This window comes from Condylura cristata, unplaced genomic scaffold, assembly GCF_000260355.1.
Source record: "Condylura cristata isolate star-nosed mole 26May11 unplaced genomic scaffold, ConCri1.0 scaffold00008, whole genome shotgun sequence".
NCBI lineage: Eukaryota > Metazoa > Chordata > Mammalia > Eulipotyphla > Talpidae > Condylura > Condylura cristata.
In genome coordinates this window covers 13,241,900-13,263,015 of record NW_004567109.1, presented here as the reverse complement: position 1 = coordinate 13,263,015, position 21,116 = coordinate 13,241,900, and the positions used below count along the sequence as shown (strand labels likewise).

At 53.7% G+C, this 21,116-nt stretch overlaps 1 protein-coding gene across 1 annotated transcript in view; it reads right to left on the bottom strand.

Annotated features, from left to right (window-relative positions):
- Positions 1 to 12,504: 12,504 nt before the first annotated feature.
- PPP1R8 (protein phosphatase 1, regulatory subunit 8) overlaps positions 12,505 to 21,116 on the bottom strand; it is an 18,296-nt gene continuing 9,684 nt past the window's right edge. The window contains exons 5-7 of the mRNA XM_004678681.2: positions 19,630 to 19,774; positions 15,473 to 15,537; positions 12,505 to 14,033 (exon numbers count right to left, since the gene is read on the bottom strand). Of these exons, the coding sequence (XP_004678738.1) occupies positions 13,680 to 14,033; positions 15,473 to 15,537; positions 19,630 to 19,774 (564 nt within the window). The 3' untranslated portion in view covers positions 12,505 to 13,679. The remainder of the gene's footprint in view (positions 14,034 to 15,472; positions 15,538 to 19,629; positions 19,775 to 21,116) is intronic.

Genomic DNA, 21,116 nt, shown 5'->3' with positions numbered 1-21,116 from the left:
GGAGCCGGCGGAACGGCCGCAGGAGGCCCTGAGGCGGCCCAGAGGCCCCCGCACCGTCGAGAAACCTGGGCTGGGTCCTCGGGGACCCTCTGGGACCCCCATGCGCAGGGTCGTTTAAGGAGGGGGGTCCGGGCAGAGCCCGCGCCCGCGAGCGGCTGGCAGGCCTGGGGGCACTGGGCGCGCTCACGCCGAGTCTGAGCGGCAGGCGAGGGCTGGGGGAGCTCGACGCGCGCGAACGGGCCCCGCAAGGCGGTGACGTGACGCGCGCTCCACACACACGCACGCTCGCGGGCGCGGAAAGCTCGGCGACGTGGAGGGGGTGCTGGGGCCACCCTGAGCCGCCCGGCGCACCTGGGCCTGAGTGTTTGCTCGACGAGGGCGTCGAGCGCCGGCGAGCGCGCAGCGCCGTCTAGTGCTGGCTGCAAGGGAAATCGGGACCAGATAAAACAGAGGTGGACCTAGGCGGGACGGGCCAGCTCAGTGTCGGCTTGCCTAGCCCCGCCCCAGGGGGTGCTGGGGCCACCCCCACCCCCACCCCGTTTCCGCGTTTCTAAAGCCTGGTGCGATCCCTACCTCCCACCATGACACCCGACTTAGGGGATGGGATCAGGAGCTGACAAACTCGGGGGGCCGGGGGGGGGGCTCTGAATACACAAAAGCTGGTCCCCATGTCCCCAGCCTTCAGTGCCGCACTCCGTGGTGAGGGGGGAACTAGGATGAAGATGAGGCAGTCACCGAGGTGCACCCCAGCCCGCCCGCCCCGCACACCTGTAAGGTCGGGGTCCCATAGGAGCCCCTGCTCTCCTTTGGGTGTGGGGTGGACGGCTGCTGGCGGGACTCCGGACTCCCCTTGCAGAACACCGCCTGGACCGGACCCCTTCTCGCTGGCCCTCGGCAGCTTCCCAGAGACTGGGCAGTTCTAGTTAGAAGCTTCCGTGATGGGGCCCTTCCTGGTGGCCCAACGGGTTGAAGCGCAGCCTGTGCAGCTGTGACAGCCACTGCAGCAGTGCCAGGGAGCTGACCCAGTGGCCCGCAGCCCTCTTCCGTCCCCCGCTGCTCCCCTCAGCAGTGTACTTCTGTCCGCCTGCTCTGCTCCCCACTCTGTCCTGCTGACACCAAGACTCTTGATCCCTCAGTTTCCCAGTTCCCTGTACTTCAGGACTCAGATCAACAAGTTTCAATTCCCAGTTACTCACCCTCTTGCTTATTCTATCACTTTGGGCAAGTCACTTTGACTTCACGAATTTGTTTTTTCACCTGTAATAGGAAAAGGAATTTTTTCTCAGCTGGTTGTAAGGACTAAATGAGGGGATATAGGTATTGTGCAAAATGCTGTATTTCATTTTTTGGCACTATAAAAGAGAAGCCTCTAATTAGGAAGAAAGAAACAAGTTTAAAGGAATAAACCCTAATTAAAGGCCTTTGACAGGTAAGAAGAGAATAAGTATTCATTTCCTTCCACCCAAATATACTCACTTTACTGTTCTGTATATTATTTACTGTTCTGTTCTAATATTTTGCTGTGTTTCTTTCTAGTATCGATATTCTGCTTGGGTGTGGTTTTTCAAAATTTCTCATTTACCAAAAATAGAGATTTCCCATATGTCCCTCTGTTAGTTTCAAATCCCCCCAACTCTACTGATCTGACGACTTATCAAAACAAAGACGCCAAGGGTGCTTCACTACAGTAATGACACCTTTGTTTTTCCATTAGGGACCCTTTTCTGTTCCAGGATCCCATGCACGATTCCATATTGCCTTTAGCCGTCCTGTCTCCTGGGACAGCGTCTCAGTCTTCCCTTGCTCCCCTGACCTGACAGTCTTGAGGAGCAGAGTCAGGTGTTTTGTAGACAAAAGTGCCACAATGTGACATTTGAGAGGTAAGCTTGCACCCCATTTTCGAAGGGCAGAAATTGAGGGGAGCAGTGGGCAAGACAGGAGAGGTCTGCTGCGTCATATGGATCACCTCCCTGGCTGGGGATCAGAACTCAGGTTGCAGTGATTGCTTGATAGTGCTGAGACTTAACCCCTTGTGCCCCTAGGGAGGCCCCTGTATATTTATTGGTATGACTATTTGCTGTCTCCTCAGCAATTAGGCAGCTGGCTTCCAAGATGAAGAGAACGGGGGGAGTAGGCTTTCTCCCCAGTGTACCCATAGCACACTGCGAACCTTGATATACAGTAGGTGCTCAAGTGTGGTTGATGACTGATTGAATGAGTAGATGAGAAATATTTCCTTGGGCAAGATGCCTGAAGCAGAGACCAAGGGTCTCTTCACAGCAGACACGGTGCACTTCAGTCCTATTGAAAGGTTGATGAGCCTCTCCGGACTCCATTAAATAAGGAAGGAAAAGGACCTTTGTAAGTGCTCAGGAGCAGCACACAGAAGAAGTGAGGAGGCCCTGATCCGGGCCCTGCTCAGCAGAGGGGCTGGCGGGAGGGTGGGGGTGGGGGTACTTCTGTGTTCCAGAAACTTCAGCAGATGGGGTTCCTGGAGCATCTGCTCTGAGCAGGCCCTGGATAACTACTCACTCACTTCGCCCTCCCTGCAAGCCAGCAAAACAACTGTTGTCATTCCCACTTTGCAGATGAGGAAACTGAGGCTCAGAAAACTAGGGACTGCCCACCTTCTTGCACCAGGGCAGCAGAAATGCTGGGATTTTAATTCAACTCTCTGGGCTCCTCCTGGAGACCACGTCTCCCCTCTACAGCTGCCCCTGACCATCTGACAGGTTTTTGCTCATTCCAATTTAGCTTAGAACTGCAGTAGAGAATGAAGAATAAAAAGGAGCTTTGGAGACTGAGCTGAGCTCAAATGTGGGCTCCACCACTTCTTTTTTCTCTAAATTTATTCTTGATTCCACCACTTCTTAGCTGTGGGAGCTTGTACGAACTTAACCTCTCTGAGCCTCAGGCCCTCTGGACACTGGAAGTGTGAAAGTGATCGTGTGACACGGCACATGTCAGGTGTCCCGCATCTGTCCCCATGGTGTGTGCCATGGCCGCTGACCTTTCTCCAAAACCTCAGATTGCACCGACACCCTATTTTCTATTCTAGGAAAATAAAAGTCATAATGGGAGACTGTTGCTCTTGCTCAGCATGCAACGGAGGAACTGGAATCCACGCCAGGTGGCCTGGCCCAGGCCTTCCTGTTCCCCGTGCTGATGACATCAGCTTGGGTCGCCCCAGCTCCTCAGGAGCTGAGTAGGCCTGGGAGGGGTGCTCGTGACCAAGGGCCAACGGCAAGGGAAGTAAGTTGGAGAAGAGACGGCAACCACCAGGAACTGGGCTTGTCCTTTCTCGCCCCAGCCTTTCCCGGCATGAGCGTGGCATGAGCGTGAGCGAGCGGCCCCCTCCAGCCTGGGCGTTAGCTATGCAGTGTTGCCTGTATTGCCCTGAGGCCTGATGTTTTCAGGTGACCTACAAGGGGGTCACTTGGTCCTTTCTAGAAGACGCTAATGTTGCTGCAGCACTGGACAGTGGATGCAGTGTCCTGCTGGCCACTTAATGTCCATCCATGTGGTAGGTTGGCTCAAGGGGGCAGGAAACACACGAGCAGCAGGGAAGATCAAGACCAGGGTGGGGTGTGGGGTGTGGGAGTCAGCCTCAGCTCTGAAGCTCATGGGGGACTCCTGGCCTGGGGAACTGCCCCCCAGCCTGGAGACGCCCCAGGCCCTGAGGCCTTCTCCCTCTTGGCACTAGCTTTGACGACTGCTTAGAGGCGACTTTCTGTCCTGTGGTACATCTCTGGGTGTCCAGGGCACCCACCAGAGCAAACACAGGCCACCCAGGGGCCCCAAAGCTGCCAGTTGATCCTCTGGCTGGGAGGGCCGGAGCCCTTCTCCCTGTGGAGACACATGTGAGGGAAGCTCACAGCATGAGAGATGGAGGCGCTCTGGGCACCAGCACCGAGGTCGAGGTCGCAGGGGCAAAAGCACATCCTGTGGCCTTTTCTCTTCTAGATTTTTCCATAATGCGGTTGCTAGATGTTTAAGCAGCTTCCTGCCAAGGCTTCCCTGAGACCACTGCAGGCGCCCTCGTGGAGGGCTGCTCCCTCCCTGGCAGGTTTCTCTGAGGGGGAGGGAGTCATTTCTGGAAAAGGGTCCTCAATCGCTACAGGCCCTCAGGGACAAGAGCCTGTCTGGTTCTGCAGCCCAGTGGTGGAGACGGGGCCTCTCAGCACCTGGCAGGTGGGGAGGAAGGTGAGAGGGGCAGGGGTGGGGGAGGGTGGGAAGGTGGAGAGGGGAGAGGAGGGAAGGAGGGTGAGTAAGGAGCTCTGGGAACCCACAGGGGTTCCCTGATGAGCTTCCACAATCCAGCCCCAGGCTTAGGGGGTGCTGGTCTGGTGTGAGGGGGCCGCAGACAGCTTGCAGAGGCCGTGATCAGTGGCGCTGGAAGCTGGGAGGCTGGGCAGTGGCTGCTTAGGCCTGGGTGCAGGCCAGGTCCCCAGGGCGTGCAGGAAACAGAACCAATGCAAAGAAAACCATGGTCCTACGCCTGGGGAAGTGGGCTTGAGTCCAGGAGCTGGTTTGCCCTACCCGGCCTGTGGATGACCTCCCCCTCCCGGAAGGACTGCTTGTCTGCATGTCCTGCGAGCCACGAGAGGGAAGGAAGTGGGCCAGTTCTGGAGCAGGCTGCCCGAGGCTTTGTGCTCCAAATGCTGCAGCAAACCTCAGTGTCACTTGTGGTCTGGGGGACGGTAGCTGGGTCTGCTGTCTTTCTTCAATAGAGGTTCATTGAAAAGCTGCTCTTTTTTCAAAATATTAAAAATGGCTTTACCATATGATCCATCAACCCCTCTTCTGGGTCTTTATCCAAAGAACTGACCCTGTATTTGCAAACCCAGGCCCTTAACAGTAGCGTCCACAGACCCAAAGGGTAGAAGCCACCCGTGTGTCCATCGACAGTGACTAGATGAACAAAATGTCGGCCCTGTAGACGTCTCTTTGACCAGAAAAGAGAGAGAAAGCCAGCACACAGCGCCACGTGGACGAAGCTGGGGGCCAGACGCTCCTCGGTGACAGGAGCCGTCTGGGAGAAAGACCGTTGGGGCCCTCCCGCAGCAGGTGCTGGAGGGGTCAGAATCAGAGCCAGACAGCAGCGTGTGGCTGGCGGGCTCCCTGGGGAGTGCTGTGTGAGGGGAGAGGGCTGCGGTTTGCCCTTCTGAGCCCTTCTGCCAGTGGGGCTCAGGGACGTGATCGCCAGATACCCTGTGCTGATTGGGGCTGGAGGGACGGGCCTGGCGCTTGCTCTATCTCCCTCTTGGTGACAGATCTCAGACGGGCTGTCAGACGGGCTGTCACCCGAAGCCCAACTGCAACACTGCTCACTCTCCCACAGTGGTCGAGGTGGTAGACAACATCCCCCCAAAAGCAGAAGCAAGGCCCCTGGCCTCGAAGCTGATGGGAAAGCCAGTGTCTTTCTGGTTCTAGACCCTGGTGTGTGAGGCGTGGGAACCTCCCCTCTGCCTCTGGGGCCGCTGGGATATTTCTCAAGCCCAGCTACTTGTCGACATCTTCTTCTTTTTTTTTTTAAAGATTTATTTATTTATGCATACAGAACTGGGGTACAGGCCAGAGGTGCAGGGGGTGAGAGGATTCACTGGAGACAGAGTGGGGAGCAGCACAGGCAGATCGACGAATCATACTGCGGGGGGGAGCAGCGGGCGGTCAGGAGAGGTCTGCTGCACCCTGTGGGTCAGCTCCCCTGATCGACCTTGCTGCAGTGGGGATCCCTGATCCCTTCCCTGATCCCTTGGATAGCTTCATAGTGCTGAGAGGTAACCCCTGCACTGCCAAGGAGCGCCCCAGCTTCCGTTCTCACAGGTGGGGCTAATCTTCAAGAAGGCGGGGAAGATGCTGCTTCCACCAGCTTGAAAAGTCAAACCTGGGCTTGTGTTTGCGTGCATTTCCCTCTAAAAGGATTACATGCCTCTGCCACAGGGCGGGGGTGGGGTGGGGGCTGTGGGAAACAGCTCCCTCGGGGAGCTTCCTCCACACCAGCGATACTGTGGCGCCGGCCGGGTGCCCTACCAGTGAGCTCAGTCCTCACACTGTCTACCTAGAAATGGTGTCAGATTTTATAGGTCCAAGGCCCAGTCCCGCACGGTTGTCCCGCGCCCGCCTCGATGCCCGCTGCCCAGGTTGCCTCCTGTGCGTTGGACCAGCCAGAGATAGGTTGGAGGTCCCTTCGCCCCAGCTCGGGGGCGTTACTTTGTGAGAGCCTCTGACAGCACATTTACCAGGTTATTAAATGATACGACAAAGGACCCAGAAGAACAGCCCGACGCACAGGCGAGCCAGGAGGCGAGCTGGGGCCCGCGTGCCGGCTGCTCCCTGGGGCAGCGCGTGGCACCCCGAGCATAGACGCGTTTCCCCACCGGGAAGCTCCCTCTGGTGTGCATGGCCAATGTGGGTGCCGTTTCCGGCCACCCTCACGGTTCCCTCTGTGGCTGCCGGAGACCCCTGGGCCTGGCAACTTGCATTCTCTGCATGCGTGCAGGAGAGCCTGGCATGGAGCCACCCCCGGCCAGCGTTACAGCTGCTGCCTCGTAGCCTCCAAGCTGAAGTCAGGTTTCACTAGACTCCCAACCCACAGGGGAAGTCAGTGTCATGAAGAGACAAACTGGGGTTCCTGTGGGAAGCATTCTGAGCATGGGGAGCCCCTGAGAATGAGGACTCACCCGGGGCCCTGCCTGCCTGTGTCCCTCGCTCAGTGAAAGGCACTGAGGGAGGTCAAGGCGCCTCTCCAGGTGCGCCCCACTCTCCCCAACCCGGTTTTGCACAAGCCCAATGCTCACTTGCTCTCGGAGGCCATGAGAGCTGGGGGCCCGGGAAGAGGAACTTGGCTCAGCAGCTTCCACTGTGCCCAATGTCTCGCACGCACTGTCTCTTTAACACACAACACCTGGGGTCCCTCCTCCTCCCAGCTTTTCAGGTAGGAAAGCGGGTGGGCGGGCGTGTCCAGTCCACAGGCAGCAAGAGGCTGCCCCGGGCCCTGGCTTCCTGGCTTTGGACACCCCTCCAGGCTGCCGCAGCCGCAGCCGGCCAGACCCCGGTGAGTCCTCATCCTCAGGGCCCCCCCATGAATGCTTCTCACAGGAACCCCCTATTGTGTCTCTTCATTATCTGACTTCCTCTGTGGCGTGGGAGTCTTGTTGAACTTGACTTCACATTGGAGGTTTCTCCTCCCAAAACCACTGGGAGGTCACTGCATTTGGGGCTGAGACCAGCTTGGGGGGCACAGAGTTGGTGAAGTGGCGCCTGGACACAGCCTGCTGCTTCTGGCTGGGAGATACCCAGCAGGCGGGATCCAGGGGGTGGGGGGTGAAGGGGCTGCTGGAAGCCGCGTCTGGCCACCTGTTCAGGGTGTTGGGAGGTGGCGGTAAGCACAGTGCAGAGGCCTGTGGGCACCCAGGTGGGAAAAACCCAGCGGGTGAAACGTTCCCTTAAGTCTCTGCAGATAGGTCACTGGAGGGGCCCTGGGGGAAGCGGTGCTTACAGGGGTGGAGCTGGAGGAAGGGAAAGGGCGGGAGGATGTACATTGAAGAACTGAAATATTTCAAGTGATGGCTGCCCTGGAGGCCCACCTAGGGGTGGGAGCCGTCCTCGGCCCCTGTGGGGTGGGAACGGGGCAGGAGACAGCACAGGCCTAGCGGGGCCTGGGAGTGTAAACATCTACACTGGGTCTTTGGATGGAGCCTAAAAGCAAACTGAATCATGAGAATTGTCTTTGCGCAAAGGAGTTTATTCGAGATGGCCAGCAGGGTAGGCACCCCGAGACACCCCACTCCCTGGGGCGGGGTGCTGGGTCTTTAAGGGAAGGAAGCAGCATGAGGGAAATTGGGGGGGGGTCCGCATTTCCAGGTCCCAGGAGGCACTGGGGGGTGGGAGGGCGGGAAGCTACACGTCCAGGTGTTTGACTTTACCTAATCTTGAGGGAAGAGGGAAGAGCAATGAGCATGTTAATGTTGGTCCTTCAGCGGGAGTGCAGCTCATTAACAGTTAACTGCCCTTATTACTACAGTTGTAGTTTAGAGTTTATATTCTTGCAAAATGGGGACCCGCTACAGAAAGCATGGGGTGAGTTGAACAAGGAGATCTGAGGAGCAGCGCTGCAGGTCTGGAGGGCCACTGGGGGCTGGGGGGGCGCCCAGGAGGGCATCACAATTGCTCAGAGGACAAGATGGGAGGTCAGGTGGCCTGCAAGAATTTAGGCAGATGGCAGTGGAGCCCTGGGGTCCTGGTGAAGGGGCTCCCCACTCCTGTGTGGGCAGCGCCGCTTCCGGCTCTGGGTAGTGTCTGGGGAGCGACGGCTGGGCCCAGGCAGGGTGGAGTGTGCCAGGCGTCTCCCTGTGCTGTCAGTGTCCTGGGCACCTTCCGCTGCAGCTGGTCCTCAGCCTTCGGAGCAGAGAGGGCGTCGGCCCGGGGCCTTGCTGCTATTTCCACCTGGAGTCGGCTTCCCTTCCAGAGAGAGGCTGCAGCTGTGGTGCTGCATACAGCAGGGGCCTCCCCGAGTCCTGGAAATCTGGGGGCAGGGAGTTGTTAGGACAGAAGGGACCTGTCTGGGCAGCAGCTGGCTCCAGCCACTGATAGAGAGGAGTGGGGAGTCACTGGCTTCCCCCACCTTCCCTGACCCCTGCCTGCCCTGCAGCTGTGTCCTGTGCCCCCAGGCAGGTATCCTCCAGCTGGAAGGGCCTCAGGTGCATGCACAGCTACCCCTGCGCACCCCCCCTCCCCAAATGCAGCCCTGGTCCAGCCCCTGCTGCTGGGTTCCGCCCACAGTGACCTGCCAGAGTGCCCTGTGGACAGGCCAAAAGCCGGGAGGCCCTTGGCCCCTTCCTTCACCAGCTGCCCCTGGATCCAGGCGGAACTGCAGTTCTGCCCTCGCTAGTGACACCTCTCGGAGGCAGGCTGCTCTTGAATGTCACCTCCTGCTGAAACACTCCTGAGGCTCCCTAAGGACGGTTGACCTGGCCCCTGACAAGGCTCCACGCTCACCTCCCACGCTCCCTTTCCAGAACACTCTCTTCGGTCACCTGGAAGCTTTTGTGCTCCCAATGTGGAAACACCCCCTCGTAGCCCGCCCCATCCTGGTGCCTGGGCGGCGAGAGAGGTGGCCTTGCTAGTGCCCAGGGGCATAACTGCAGGCAGGGGCTCCCTAGACTGGGCACCCGGGTCCCCCCCTACCACACCGGCTGGAGGAGAAGGACCACAGAACAGGAAGCGGGGAGCACGCTGGGCGCGTGTGGAGGGGACACCTGGAGAGGGCCTCCTCCCACCTCTCCCCTGTACTTCCTGTGACCCGGCCCAGGCCACAGGCAGGGCTGAGGGCTGCCGGCCCCCAGCTGCCTTGCGTGTGCAGACAGTACCTGCGCTGCACGGACCCAGAGATGGAAACTGAGGGGGAAATTCAAAAAGGGACCGAAGTCAGCCTGTCACAGGCCCCGGACACCAGCAGGGAGTGCCCTGTACTGGTCGGAGCCCACCTTTCAGGGCCAGGGTGGAGTCCCTGCATTTCAAAACAAAAACATGGATGTTCATAACATTTATTATTGCTGGAAAAAGGGAGCAGTTGAGCTATCTGGTCACAGGTGATGGCTAGACATACAGTGTATGTGAAAAAGGGGAAGTAATGATTCCTAAAACCTGAAGTCCAAGTTCTACACTGAGCAAAAGAAGCAAGGTACAGGGTCTATGACGCGTGACTCTACTTACAGGAAATCCTAGAAAGACAGGATTGTCGTGATAGAAAATAGCCTGTTGGCAGCTTGGGGCAGAGTCTGGGGGAGCCCACCAGGGGCCATGAGGGGCCTCTTAGCGCCGCGGGAATGTTCATAGCTCAAAAGGGTGGGATTTCGCAGGCCCGTGCAGACATGAAACTTCACAGAGCTGATAACTTGGTGTTTGTGCTCAGGAACAGAATTTCAAATGATTAGAGCTGTTCAAAAGTTAAATGTGTCGTTGGAGGGGAGATTAATGTAGAGATGAAGGGACGATTTGGCATGTTGAGCGGAAGTTGAAGCCGATGATCCTCACTATCTGGCCCCGTCCCAGACACTGACCAGAGCCGGCATCCCGGACACGTAGGCCTCGCTCCGCGTGACTCTTGGGGGTTCTGTCTGTGCGCTTCAACTCTGTGTGGCCCGGAACCTCTTTATCTCATTCACAAAGTAAAGGTGTGGAAACCTTCAAAACCATCGCAGTGACAGAACACAGTGCTCGGGAAGTCCCTTCCCCAGTCTGCCGGCACACAGGAGGGTCTCCGGAGTGTGTCTGGCAAGGACAGGGTGGGGCTCTAGCAACAGCTGAAAGAGCGGCTGTGGCTTCTACCTCGGAGAGCTCCAGGCACAGGGCAGGCGGCTGGGGCCAGCGGCCTCCACCCGGGGTGGGCCAGGGCTAGCCCCAGACCACTCTTCCTGACAGAGTCCCTCCTGGAGCCCCTTGTTGGCGGTAAGCGGAACCCTACCAACTTCCTGGCAGGGCCGTTGAAAGAACTGCGGAGGATAAGAGAGAGGGAAAGGGCAGGCGGCTGTCCAGCAACACACCGCCTCCTTTCATCTCCCGCTCCACGCCCGGCTCGTGACCACGAGGGTGCCAGGATGGGGGCGGGGCGCCGCCTGCTGGCTGCTTCCTGAACTGCGCCTCGGGCCCTGCTCGGCGGCGGAAGGCTGCAGGGCGGCAGCCAGGATTTTATTCCAGAGCAGCTGCGGCCCAGCCGCCGTAGGTTGAGCCGCGCTTCCCACCACCCCTACCACACGCCGCGGGCTTTCATCCACCGTCAGCCTTTGCGCCTTCGGCTGCCCCTGCTTGGAATGCTGTCCCTGGAAAAGCCAGAGGTCACCCCTCTGCAGCTCTCCAGAGCTGCATTTTCTTAAAAAAAAGAAAAGATTTTTGAGTAGAACTGGGGTACAGGCCAGAGGTTCAGGGGATGAGAGGATTCACGAGACAGAGCGGGGAGCAGAACAGGCAGATGGTCTGAAATATGCTGCTGAGGGGAGCAGTGGGCGGGACAGGAGAGGCCTGCGGCGCCAAGCGGCACCATGTGGGTCAGCTCCCTGGCCAGGGATCGAACTGGTGCCACAGTGGCTGCAGAGAGCTTCATAGTGCTGAGACAACCCCTGCGCCACTAGGGAGGGCCTTTCCAAGATTTCCTCATGAGTATGTCTTTACTTTTTTCAGTAAAGAAAATCCTTCAGTAGTTCCTGGTACTTTTCAATTCCCCAGCGAAGCTCCCAGGTCTCTGCCTTTGCTCCCTTCTGCCTCCTCCCCGCGTCATGCTGTGTCCTGCTCCCATGTCTCTCTCACATTGGCTCCTGCCAGGCCAGCCTCAGTCCACACCCTCCCACACAGCTTACTCCGGCTCACTCTTGAATGGCTTCTCCCTAGAAGCCTCCTGATGCCCAGGGTCTGGCCCATCTCCACTGTCCTGCTCTCGCCACCCCTTGAGTAAAGCACTCGGCAGTGGGGAGTGTGCATGTCCCCTGTAGGCTGGGCAGGCACTTCCGTATTCTAGCTTACGCGTGTTCAGTGAAGTCACACAAGATACCCCAAGTTCCTTGGGTCCTAAAATCCTGACTTGCTTGTTAACAGAGTACATATTTTAGGCAAGGAACAAGTTGGGCCCGAAGCCAGGACGTGGTGGGGAGTGGGGGTGGCAGGTCAGTTTGGGGCAGGTGTCTCCCTGCCCCTCTGGGGGCTGAGCTCTGCAGCAGCGCTGTGCTCACCTGGGCAACACTCGTGGTGATGGAAGGGGCCTCACCTAGCCTGCCCTGGGGCACTTCTGCCGGCACTAAGGCTCCTGTGTGGGCATCAGGGACGGGGCCAGGAGCCAGGCTTCCCCGACAGGCCTCACATTGTGCACTCCTAGGCCCCTAGTAACCGGGCCCTGGAGAGGCTGTGAAGTAGCCTGCGAGTTGGGTATTTCCTGTTGAGATTGTGGGTGACAGCAGAGCAAATTCCACTCTGCAGCTCAAACTGAAGCCAGGTGACGTGTGGTGCCACCTCACCTCGACAGGCCCAGATCCCTTAATATACCTTCTGATGAACTGTTCTGCTCAGGAGACTAAAAACAGCCCCCAGCTGCAGTCTGACCAGCCCAGGGCGCGCTGCCAGGCGGCCAAGCACAGCCCACACCCCGCACCCTGGAGTCACTGTGAAGCTGCTCGGGCTCTGATCAGGCTACAGCTTGGCCTGACTCTAGAGACAGGAGTTTGTCTCTGAGCCTGTTTCCTGTACAATGGGACAAAAAACAGCATTTCTCTTTGTGGCATGGCAGGGGGTGCTCAGTGAGTGGCCATGCCTCGGGAGGAGGTCTCCTGGGAAGAGAGGGTGAATTCCTGGCCCTACCGCTCTCGCAGGCTGCCCATGCAGGCCCACACCCCACCGGAGGCGGCCCGGCCGGCCCAGCCGCTCCTCATGGAGGGCAGCAGGCGTCTCTTAACCCACTTTGCTTTGTGAGGCTTCAGTCTGGGGACTGGAATCTAATTAGAATCTCTGTAGTCATCAGGCACATCTTTATTTGTGGCAATAAAACGGGGACAGAGTATCACCTCCCAAGTCTGACAGCTTTTCCTCCCCAAAACTGCTCCCTAGTGGCAGTGGTGATAGCGACGGAGTCAGACAGCACCCAAATGACAAAAGTTACATTTAATTTACAGTGTAATAAAGGTTACAGGTAAAAAGCTACACATAAAGCTTGAAAAGGCCTATTACACAAATGTACAAATCTCTGTACAAATCTCCTGTCGATGTTTCCTACCTTGGTCTCCTGTGCTGTTAGCCAGGTCTACCTGGAGTTCCGGATAACGAGAGCTCTGTCGAGGGGGAGAGCCTCGAAGCCAACACCTAAAGAGGTCCTCTCAGAGACAGCGGTCGCCTTGCAAAGTAAACCTATTTCCCTTGTAAATGAAATTCTCCAACTGGCCATATCCTTAAAAAAAAAAAAAAAAAAAAAAAAAAAAAAAAAACGCCTTCACAGCACACTTGAGAAGAAAAGTAATGTCTGAGAGTAGAGGGTAGTTCTCTGGAATCAAATGAGGAACTTAGGTAAGAAGAGTACTCAGGTATGACAAGAAAAACAGGCAAAATTCAAACAAGTTTAAAACCATCAACCTGTGTCCATGGCACTGGTCACACACAAGGAAAACCGAAATGTCCTCAGTCCAACAGAAAGGGCAGGAGAGACTAGCTACTGGACCTCAAAACCACTGACCCAGGAAAACATTTTAGAGTTTAAAGCCGACCCGAGAGCCTTGGCAACGCTTCTGCCACCTACAGCTTGCAGGGACAGTGAATCCAAGTTAGGCAGGTGATGCCTTCACAGCTCTGGTTTCAACCTTTAAAGCCTGGAGTCTTTCCTCAGGGCATGTGATTTTTAAATAAAAATTATCTTAGGAAGAGGGAGAAAAGAAAAAGGAGGTAATGGAAAGCCCGGAAGAAGCCAGGCGGTCTATTCAAAGGAAAATGTGAAACACTTCTCCACGCTGAAAGTGTTCTGAAGACAGGTCTTCACAGGATAGTTCAACCCACCCCGGTTTTAATAGTACATGGTTAGGACCCCAGGAGACATTCTGAAAGACGATACTGCACACATGGAAAGTTTTCTCCCTAGTTCATTAACTCCCCCATCACCCTTCACCCCAATCCCACCCTACCCCCCTTCTCCATGACCAAAAATATCAAATCAGTAAGGAAGGTGTGGGCTTCTTGCCCGGCCAAGCTTCTTTTGCATATTTCTTCTTTTTGGGTTCGTTGACAGCTTCGGGGTTATAGACGGCAGGGTTCGGGGCAGGGTTCATGTTCACTGCTGATGGGACGACGGGAGTCAAGTCCACGTCCGGGGCGAGGTTGGGGTACGGCATGGGTAAGCCCCCAATCAGTGCTGTCCCGTGGATGCCATGAGGCTGGGAGCCAGCTTCATTGTGCGTGGGGGGCAGGCCCCCGTAGAGTCCTCCACTGAAAGCAAAGTTCTGTATGCGCCTGCCCCCCGTTTCCTCCAGGCCCAGGGAGCCAGGGCCCTCCACCCGCTTCTTCTGTGGATTACAAGGAACAGAGGGGAAGAGGTGAGCACGAGGGAGGTGCTGGCTAGTCTTTCTTATTTCATTCCCAGAAAAATTGGGGAAGGACCCTAAGCCTTCACTTGTTTTGCTTCCAGGACAACCTACTTCTCTGTGCTGAAATCTAGGGTCTGAAGAGACCCCATTGCTGGTGCATGCAAACTGCTCCTCCCTCGCCACCCCAAGAAAAGGGGAACACTGTGTGAGCTTTTCACAAAGTGAAGCTTACTTGTGATTCACCAGACACAGAGTGGGGAGCAGGACAGGCAGACTGACTGAAATACACTGCTGAAGGGAGCAGCGGGCGGGTCAGGAGAGGTCTGCTGCGCCAGGTGGGTCAGCTCCCTGCCCGGGGATCGAACTTGTGCTGAAGTTTCATAGTGCTGCACATTAACCTGCTGCACCACCAGGGAGGGGCTCTGGGTGCCCAACTTGTAAACAAATTTGTAGTAACTAACCTGTTTACCGGTTGCCTGGGGAAGGAACTGACCATAAAAGGGTATTTTTAATTTTCTGGGAGGCGGACGTTTTCTATATCTTGATTACGATAGTACTTACCTGGAAATGTACATTTGTCAAAATGTGTGCCATTTTGTTTTATGTGAATCATAGCAAAATACAACTGGTATGAAAGTATCAATCCCTTCTGGTTTTAGACTCTAATGATAAGAGTATTTCAAAAGACGGAGGAAAAGAGCTGAAGAGGGACGTAGGCGTGACTGGTACGGAGCTGCACAGAAACATTCCGCCTTGTCCTTTTTACAGTCCTCACCCTTCTAGTGCCAGGACTCTGACACACCACAGTATATTCTAAAGAGGCTTTTTAGATAAAAATCTCTACAGCCTCTGTCTAGCATCTTCCAGTCACTGCTGGAGTGGCTCTGGCAGGCTCTCACCACTCAGGGGCTGCCGACCCTTTCAGGGGTCTTAGCTGTTGCATGACTCATCTATGTTAGACAATCAGAATGTCTGTGTCATTTCATCCCCTAGTTCCGCCTCAAACTTGATCTTCAATCCACATCTGGGCTGGCTTTCCTCTCTGTGCCACTTCCATTCATAACAAAAAGGCACAGCAAACGTCAGACGCTGCAGAAATGCAACAATGGCTTTTCCTCGCCTCCACTTCCTCGAGTTAGAAGCGAAAGGCTGAAGGTCAGAGGGCCTCACTGCACCCTACTGGGAGGTCATTTACACTCACATCACACCATAATTTACACGTCTCAAAGTGGCTGTCCCCTGCAGCCTTGTTAAGAGGCTCAAGGGAAGCCTAGACACAGACAGGTGAAAGCTCTTCAAGAGACTCCAAGATGGAAGAGCGAAGAATGTGTTTTAGGATTAAGCACACATTTAAGACTCAACTACACAGAAAAGAGTGGGCTGTAATGCAGCTACATGGCGCTGCAGACACTTCCTACCTTGACGGGGACCACTGCTGTCTGCACCATGTTCCGGAAGCGACCAACTGAGGGATCCACATCCTCTGTAAAGAGAAGAGGAAAGGGTCAGGCCAGCGCTCTGCTGGGGGCAGCGAGGGCCCAGGACTCACTGAACAAAGCAATCACGGCGACACTGAAATCCAGCCAGTCAGCATTGCAGGTGTGCTGGGCACCATGTCCAGTCCTCACGGTCAGCGTGTGCAGTGAGTGACTGCCCTGCGCTCTGCTGGAGCGTACAGGAGGCAGGATGTGGGGCCAGTAGCCAGAAAGAGGCCAGCTGTGTGCCATACACTTCCTTTTGAGAGGAGAAAAAATAAGAGCAGACACGATCAATCCCACACCAGTGATAAAACAAAGATGTGTCGAAAGGTCACATACCATGTACCTTGCTCATGCCTACTTATTAGCAAGTCACAGAATTAGAACTCAGTCCTGGAGCTTCCAACTCTGGCCTTTCCACCTGCACAGCTAAATAATGCGAAGACTTTCCATTGAACAATCCGAAGACCCCCGGTCCCTTTGCACAGCTACACACCTCGTGTAGCCTACAGAACTTGTAGCTTCACTGGCAATGCAGGCAGAGAACATTAAGAGCAAGAAGGGGTGAGCCTCTCAGGCCTCATCCACTGGACGTTAGGCGTGGAAATAAAGAGCAAGACCCGGCACCACCTTTAGGGAGCTCATAGCTCTAAAGCCATAAAGCTAGGCGACAACACAGTGGAAGTGATTCAGGAGGTGGAAAACAGCGCTGCGAAGTAGACGTGACGGACCTGTATGACCCAGGATGCTGTAGGCTGAGGGCGGGACTGGGGCAGGTCAGACTTACTACTGGAAGAGTAACGCCAAGCCCCTTTAGTCTTACAGTTGTAGAAAAGAAATGATTTACCTAATAGATGCGGTACATCTTATTTTAGATTTGTGGAAGGCACTGCCAATTTGTTTCAAAGCCGTAATTTGTTTTAAGACTGGCTGTTTACAAGTTAGGATGCCTTTAAAGAATATACCCTAGAAAAACATTCGCAACCAATCTCAGCTCAATAAACGAACAAATGACTTCTACAGCAAAGAAGAGGATGAGAAGATAACGAGGTTCATTAGGAGAGAGACCAAGTCTCTAAAAAAAGTAACCTCTTTTCTCTCAGCCCCAGAGGAGCCCTATTCTAATCATTTCTTCAGGAAGGCAAGCGAAATGAAGTGCAAGAGTGACCAGGGCCCAAGCAAAACGGCTGGCATGCGCCTGGCATGGGTGAAGGCCTATGCTGGTGGATGTGCTCAGGCTACTCTCCCTGCTCACTCTCTAGCACGTCCACTCCGAGGACATGCTCATTCCAGTTATCTGTTGACAAAGCCCTTACTAACTATCTCTAGGACAGGAAAGATTTAATGGGCTCACGTTCATCAAGAGCTTACTGAGCACTGGACACTGACCTTACATGCACATAAGTATTATCTAACCTCCCCAGCCATCCTGTGAGGTCAATGGTCTGGTGAGTCGCTTGGCTGGTCATACAGCTCCTAAGAGGAGAGGTGGATTTCAAACCCAGACTCTCTGATTTCAGGACTGGTGTTCTTTTTTGGTGTTCTTTTTTTAATTTAATTTTTTATTTTGCATAGAACTGTGGCCTAGGCCAGAGGTGCAGCGGTGAGAGGATTCATGAGAGACAGAGTGAGGAGCAGAACCAGCAGGTCTATTGAAATACATTGCTGAGGGAGCAGCAGGCAGACAAGAGAGGTCTGCTGTGCCGTGTGGGTCAGCTCCCTGGCCGGGGATCGAACTCAGCCTGCAATGACTGGTAGTAGCTTGATGGTGATGAGACCTTAACCCCTGTGCCACCAGGGAGTCCCCAGAACTGTTTTTTTTTTTTTTTTTTTTTAATTTAAGATTGAGACAGAGTGGGGAGCAGAACAGGAAGATGGAAGAAATACACTGCTGAGGGGAGCAGTGGGTAGGTCAGGACAGGTCTGCCACGCCATTTGGAGTGCCTCCGGAGCAGGGATCAAACTCCACTGAAGTGGCAGTGGCTTGCTTGTAGTGCTGTGATTTAACCTGCTGCGCCACCAGGGCGGGCCAGAACTGGTGTTCTTAACCACTATGCAAAAGTCCCTACATACACTGCCTTAATAAAACCCAGGGCGGTAGTGTGTAAGGAGAAAAACAGAACAGGTCATATCATTACGTCCTAAAAGAGACTTAAAATACATGGTTCCCAATTGCTGCTATTCATCAGGACAAACAACAGCTTGTTTAAATCTATAAATTCTCGGACTAACCCCTAAAAATTCTATTCAATCAGTTCTGGAGTCCAGAAATCAGCATCCCCTCCTGGGGACGCCACGTAGGCACTCAGCGTCTGAGGAGTACCAGTTCACTCCACAGGAAGTGAACTTGCAGCCACTGGACAAGCACTCCACTCTCCCGGGAATCCTTCGAATTCTTCTTCTGAACATAAGCCAGGAATTCACTGTTGCTTTCTAAGCGGACTCAAGTATTTGCGACTCGCTGGCTCTGGCCTGGTCCTGTCCTTCCTGCCTAACCCATGCAAACACTGAGCAGTTGCCGGCCAGGTGCTCTCCGGGTTCCCCAACGAGACCAGCTCTCGGGGACCGTGTCCACAGCTGTGAGCCTCTCATCTTCAGGACTACGTGACACACTCGTGGTGCCATGCTTGCATGTGGTAGCGCACTTGCGTGGATTCTGCTCAAAACACAGTTTAATGCATCTTAAACTGTCCCTAGCTAGTTTCCAGAGCCCCTGATGATTCAGGCTGCATTTTTTTTTTTTTAAGATTTATTTATTTATTCATACAGAACTGGGGTACAGGCCAGAGATGCGGAGGGTGAGAGGATTCACCACACACAGAGCGGGGAGCAGAACAGGCAGATCGACAAGTACACTGCTGAGGGGAGCAGCGGGCAGGTCAGGAGAGGTCTGCCGCACCATGTGGTCACCTCCGGGGCAGGCGGGAATCGAACTCATGAGGAAGCGGCTTTAGATTCTCAGTGCAGTGCTTTAACCCGCTGCGCCACCAGGGAGGGCCACAGGCTGCATTTTTAATTAACTAAAATCGTTAGATCTTTTTTTTTTCATGAGTGGTTGCTGGAATATATCTCCATTTAAATAACTGATATTTTGAATCTAACTGCAAGATGGGGAAGTCACTCCACTTCCACTAAGGAATATAAAAAAGCAACCTGTTAGTCTGACATCTTTGTTTCTAAACAAGGTTTTAAAATCTCAATTCTGTCTTCATTTGTATAAACTCTCTATCCTAATTCTACATTATTCACTTACCTGAAAACCTGAGCAGTAACATGAGCCCAATTAATGAATACTGAATGGTGGAGCAAACTGGTAAACTTAGCGGGCCTCCCATAAACTGATGCTCACATCCTCTGACATCTTCATATATAAACTGCAAGTTATTTCCTTTCAGAAAGGAAAACTTACTGTGCTAATTAAAAGTAGCATTGGGAGGTCTCCAATGGCAAGACCATAGTGAGGGTCTTCCCTAGTAGCGCAACAGGTTTAAGCGCAGCACTATGAAGCTACCTACAGCCACTGCAGCACAGTTCAATCCCTGGCCAGGAGCTGACCCATACGGCACAGCAGACCTCTCCAGATCCGCCCGCTGCTCCTCTTAGCAGTGTGCTTTAGTCAATCTGCCTGCTCTGCTCCTGACTCTTGTCTCTAGTGAATCCTCTCACTCCTCCACCCCCACCTCTGGCCTGTACCCCCAGTTCTTTTATGCATGGATAAATAAATCTTAAAAAAAAAAAAAAAACATACTCAGAACACCAACCTTAAAGACAACTGTCTACTTTCAGGTACAGACAGCCAACACCTATACTTTATTTAAACCTTCATTATGTCACACACCAGACTAGCTGGGAGGAATTATAGCCATGTGCTACAGATTGAATTATATGAATCTTTCCTTCACCTTTTTCTTTCATCTTCAACTACATAATGCTTGAGTGGCCAGGCTTCCCTACCAGTGAACTATACAAATTATCTCCTCTTAATATGGCACCCGTTGCCTTAAACCTTACTGAGAAACATTACAACTGACCCAAAGTTGGTATACCCTAGTCTTTGAGACCACAGCTTTTCCAAAGAAATAAGGAAAATACTTCACCTGGGTTGATGATCTCATCATCCTCACTGAAAGTCACCCGTGAGTTCTTCCTCTTCCTCTTTGGTCTCTGAATGTCCAGATTCCCCTCCTCTATGGTAAGGGTGGAAATCCGCTTGTTGTGGGCAGTGTTGAACTCTGTCAGGTTCTAGTCCAGGGAACACACAGGAAAGACAGAAGTCAGTATCAAGGGAATTTGGGAAATATAACACTAAACAAAGGGCAGGAAGGCATGAGAAGCCAACTCTGACCCAAGGCACACAGATTTTCTTCTGCATTTGGGAGTTACTACTGCCCCTAGACTGCTAATGCAAACAGTCTCATCTGACAGAATGTGAATGTCCACATTAACTAGTGGAGCAGTGATATTCAAAAGGGCTTGAGCCAAGAACAGGTCGCCTGTGCAAATATCCCTGAGTGAAGGGTTTTTTTTTTTTAATTGAAGAAAGGTTTACATGTCTTCATGCTGAGAATTAATGAAATGTGACTGGAAGAACTCCAAAAATTGTCTCTAATAAAGCAAAGATGAGAAAGAGCAACCAAGAGCAAACTCGTAAGGACATTACCAGTGCACTTAATATTCAGCATTAACATTTTGTTACTCTCAACCCTGTACCTGGCCCCATTTTTATTCAGAACCATCCACCCATCTCAATGATTAACTTGGCCTCAGCAATGCTACCTGCCTCTCCCCAGTCCTTTGGACTTATTCCAACCTGCATTGCAGTTTGAGGTATTTCAAAGGTATCAGAATGAGAACCCAGGAAGGACCTAAGCAATGCTAAACTAAACAGAAGCATAAATGCATTCTGGAGGAGAAATGGGGAGGGATGCCAGGAAGGTGTCTGGCTGCGAGGCTCCTTCAGAACAGGTATCTCCAAACTGTAAGATTCTATCGTTGTTCTTTTTCAGGGATGGGCACTACCTAGGGGTACAGGAATAATAAATGCATGTGGGTGGTTATAGACATAGTTGTTTCAGCTATCTGAACAGACCAAGCACACTGGAGCAGTAACAGACACGTGGAGGACCACTGTCATGTCACAGACTAGCCTCTAGAAAACACTTTAAAATGAAATCTTGGGCACAGGAGTTTATTCTGTCACCATTGAGTTTTATCCCCAGCCAGGAAAACTAAGGCACACATGGCTTGCCTGCTGCTCCTCACTCCAGCATATTTCAGTCCATCTGCCTGTTCTGCTCCCCACTCTGTCTCTGGTGAATCTCCTCATCAATAACCTCCACCTGCACCCCATTCTTCCACATAAAAATTAATAAAAACAAACAAACAAAATGAAATCTAAAATCCATAGCCTCAGGACAGACAGGCCCTTAAGAACAAAAGTACTGTAGCTCTTTCCAGATTCCTGGGATATGAACACATTAAAAAAGAGCTATGTTGGCCCTCCCTGGTGGCGCAGCGGGTTAAAGCACAGCACTGAGAATCTGAAGCCACTTCCGCATGAGTTCGATTCCCGCCTGCCGCCTGC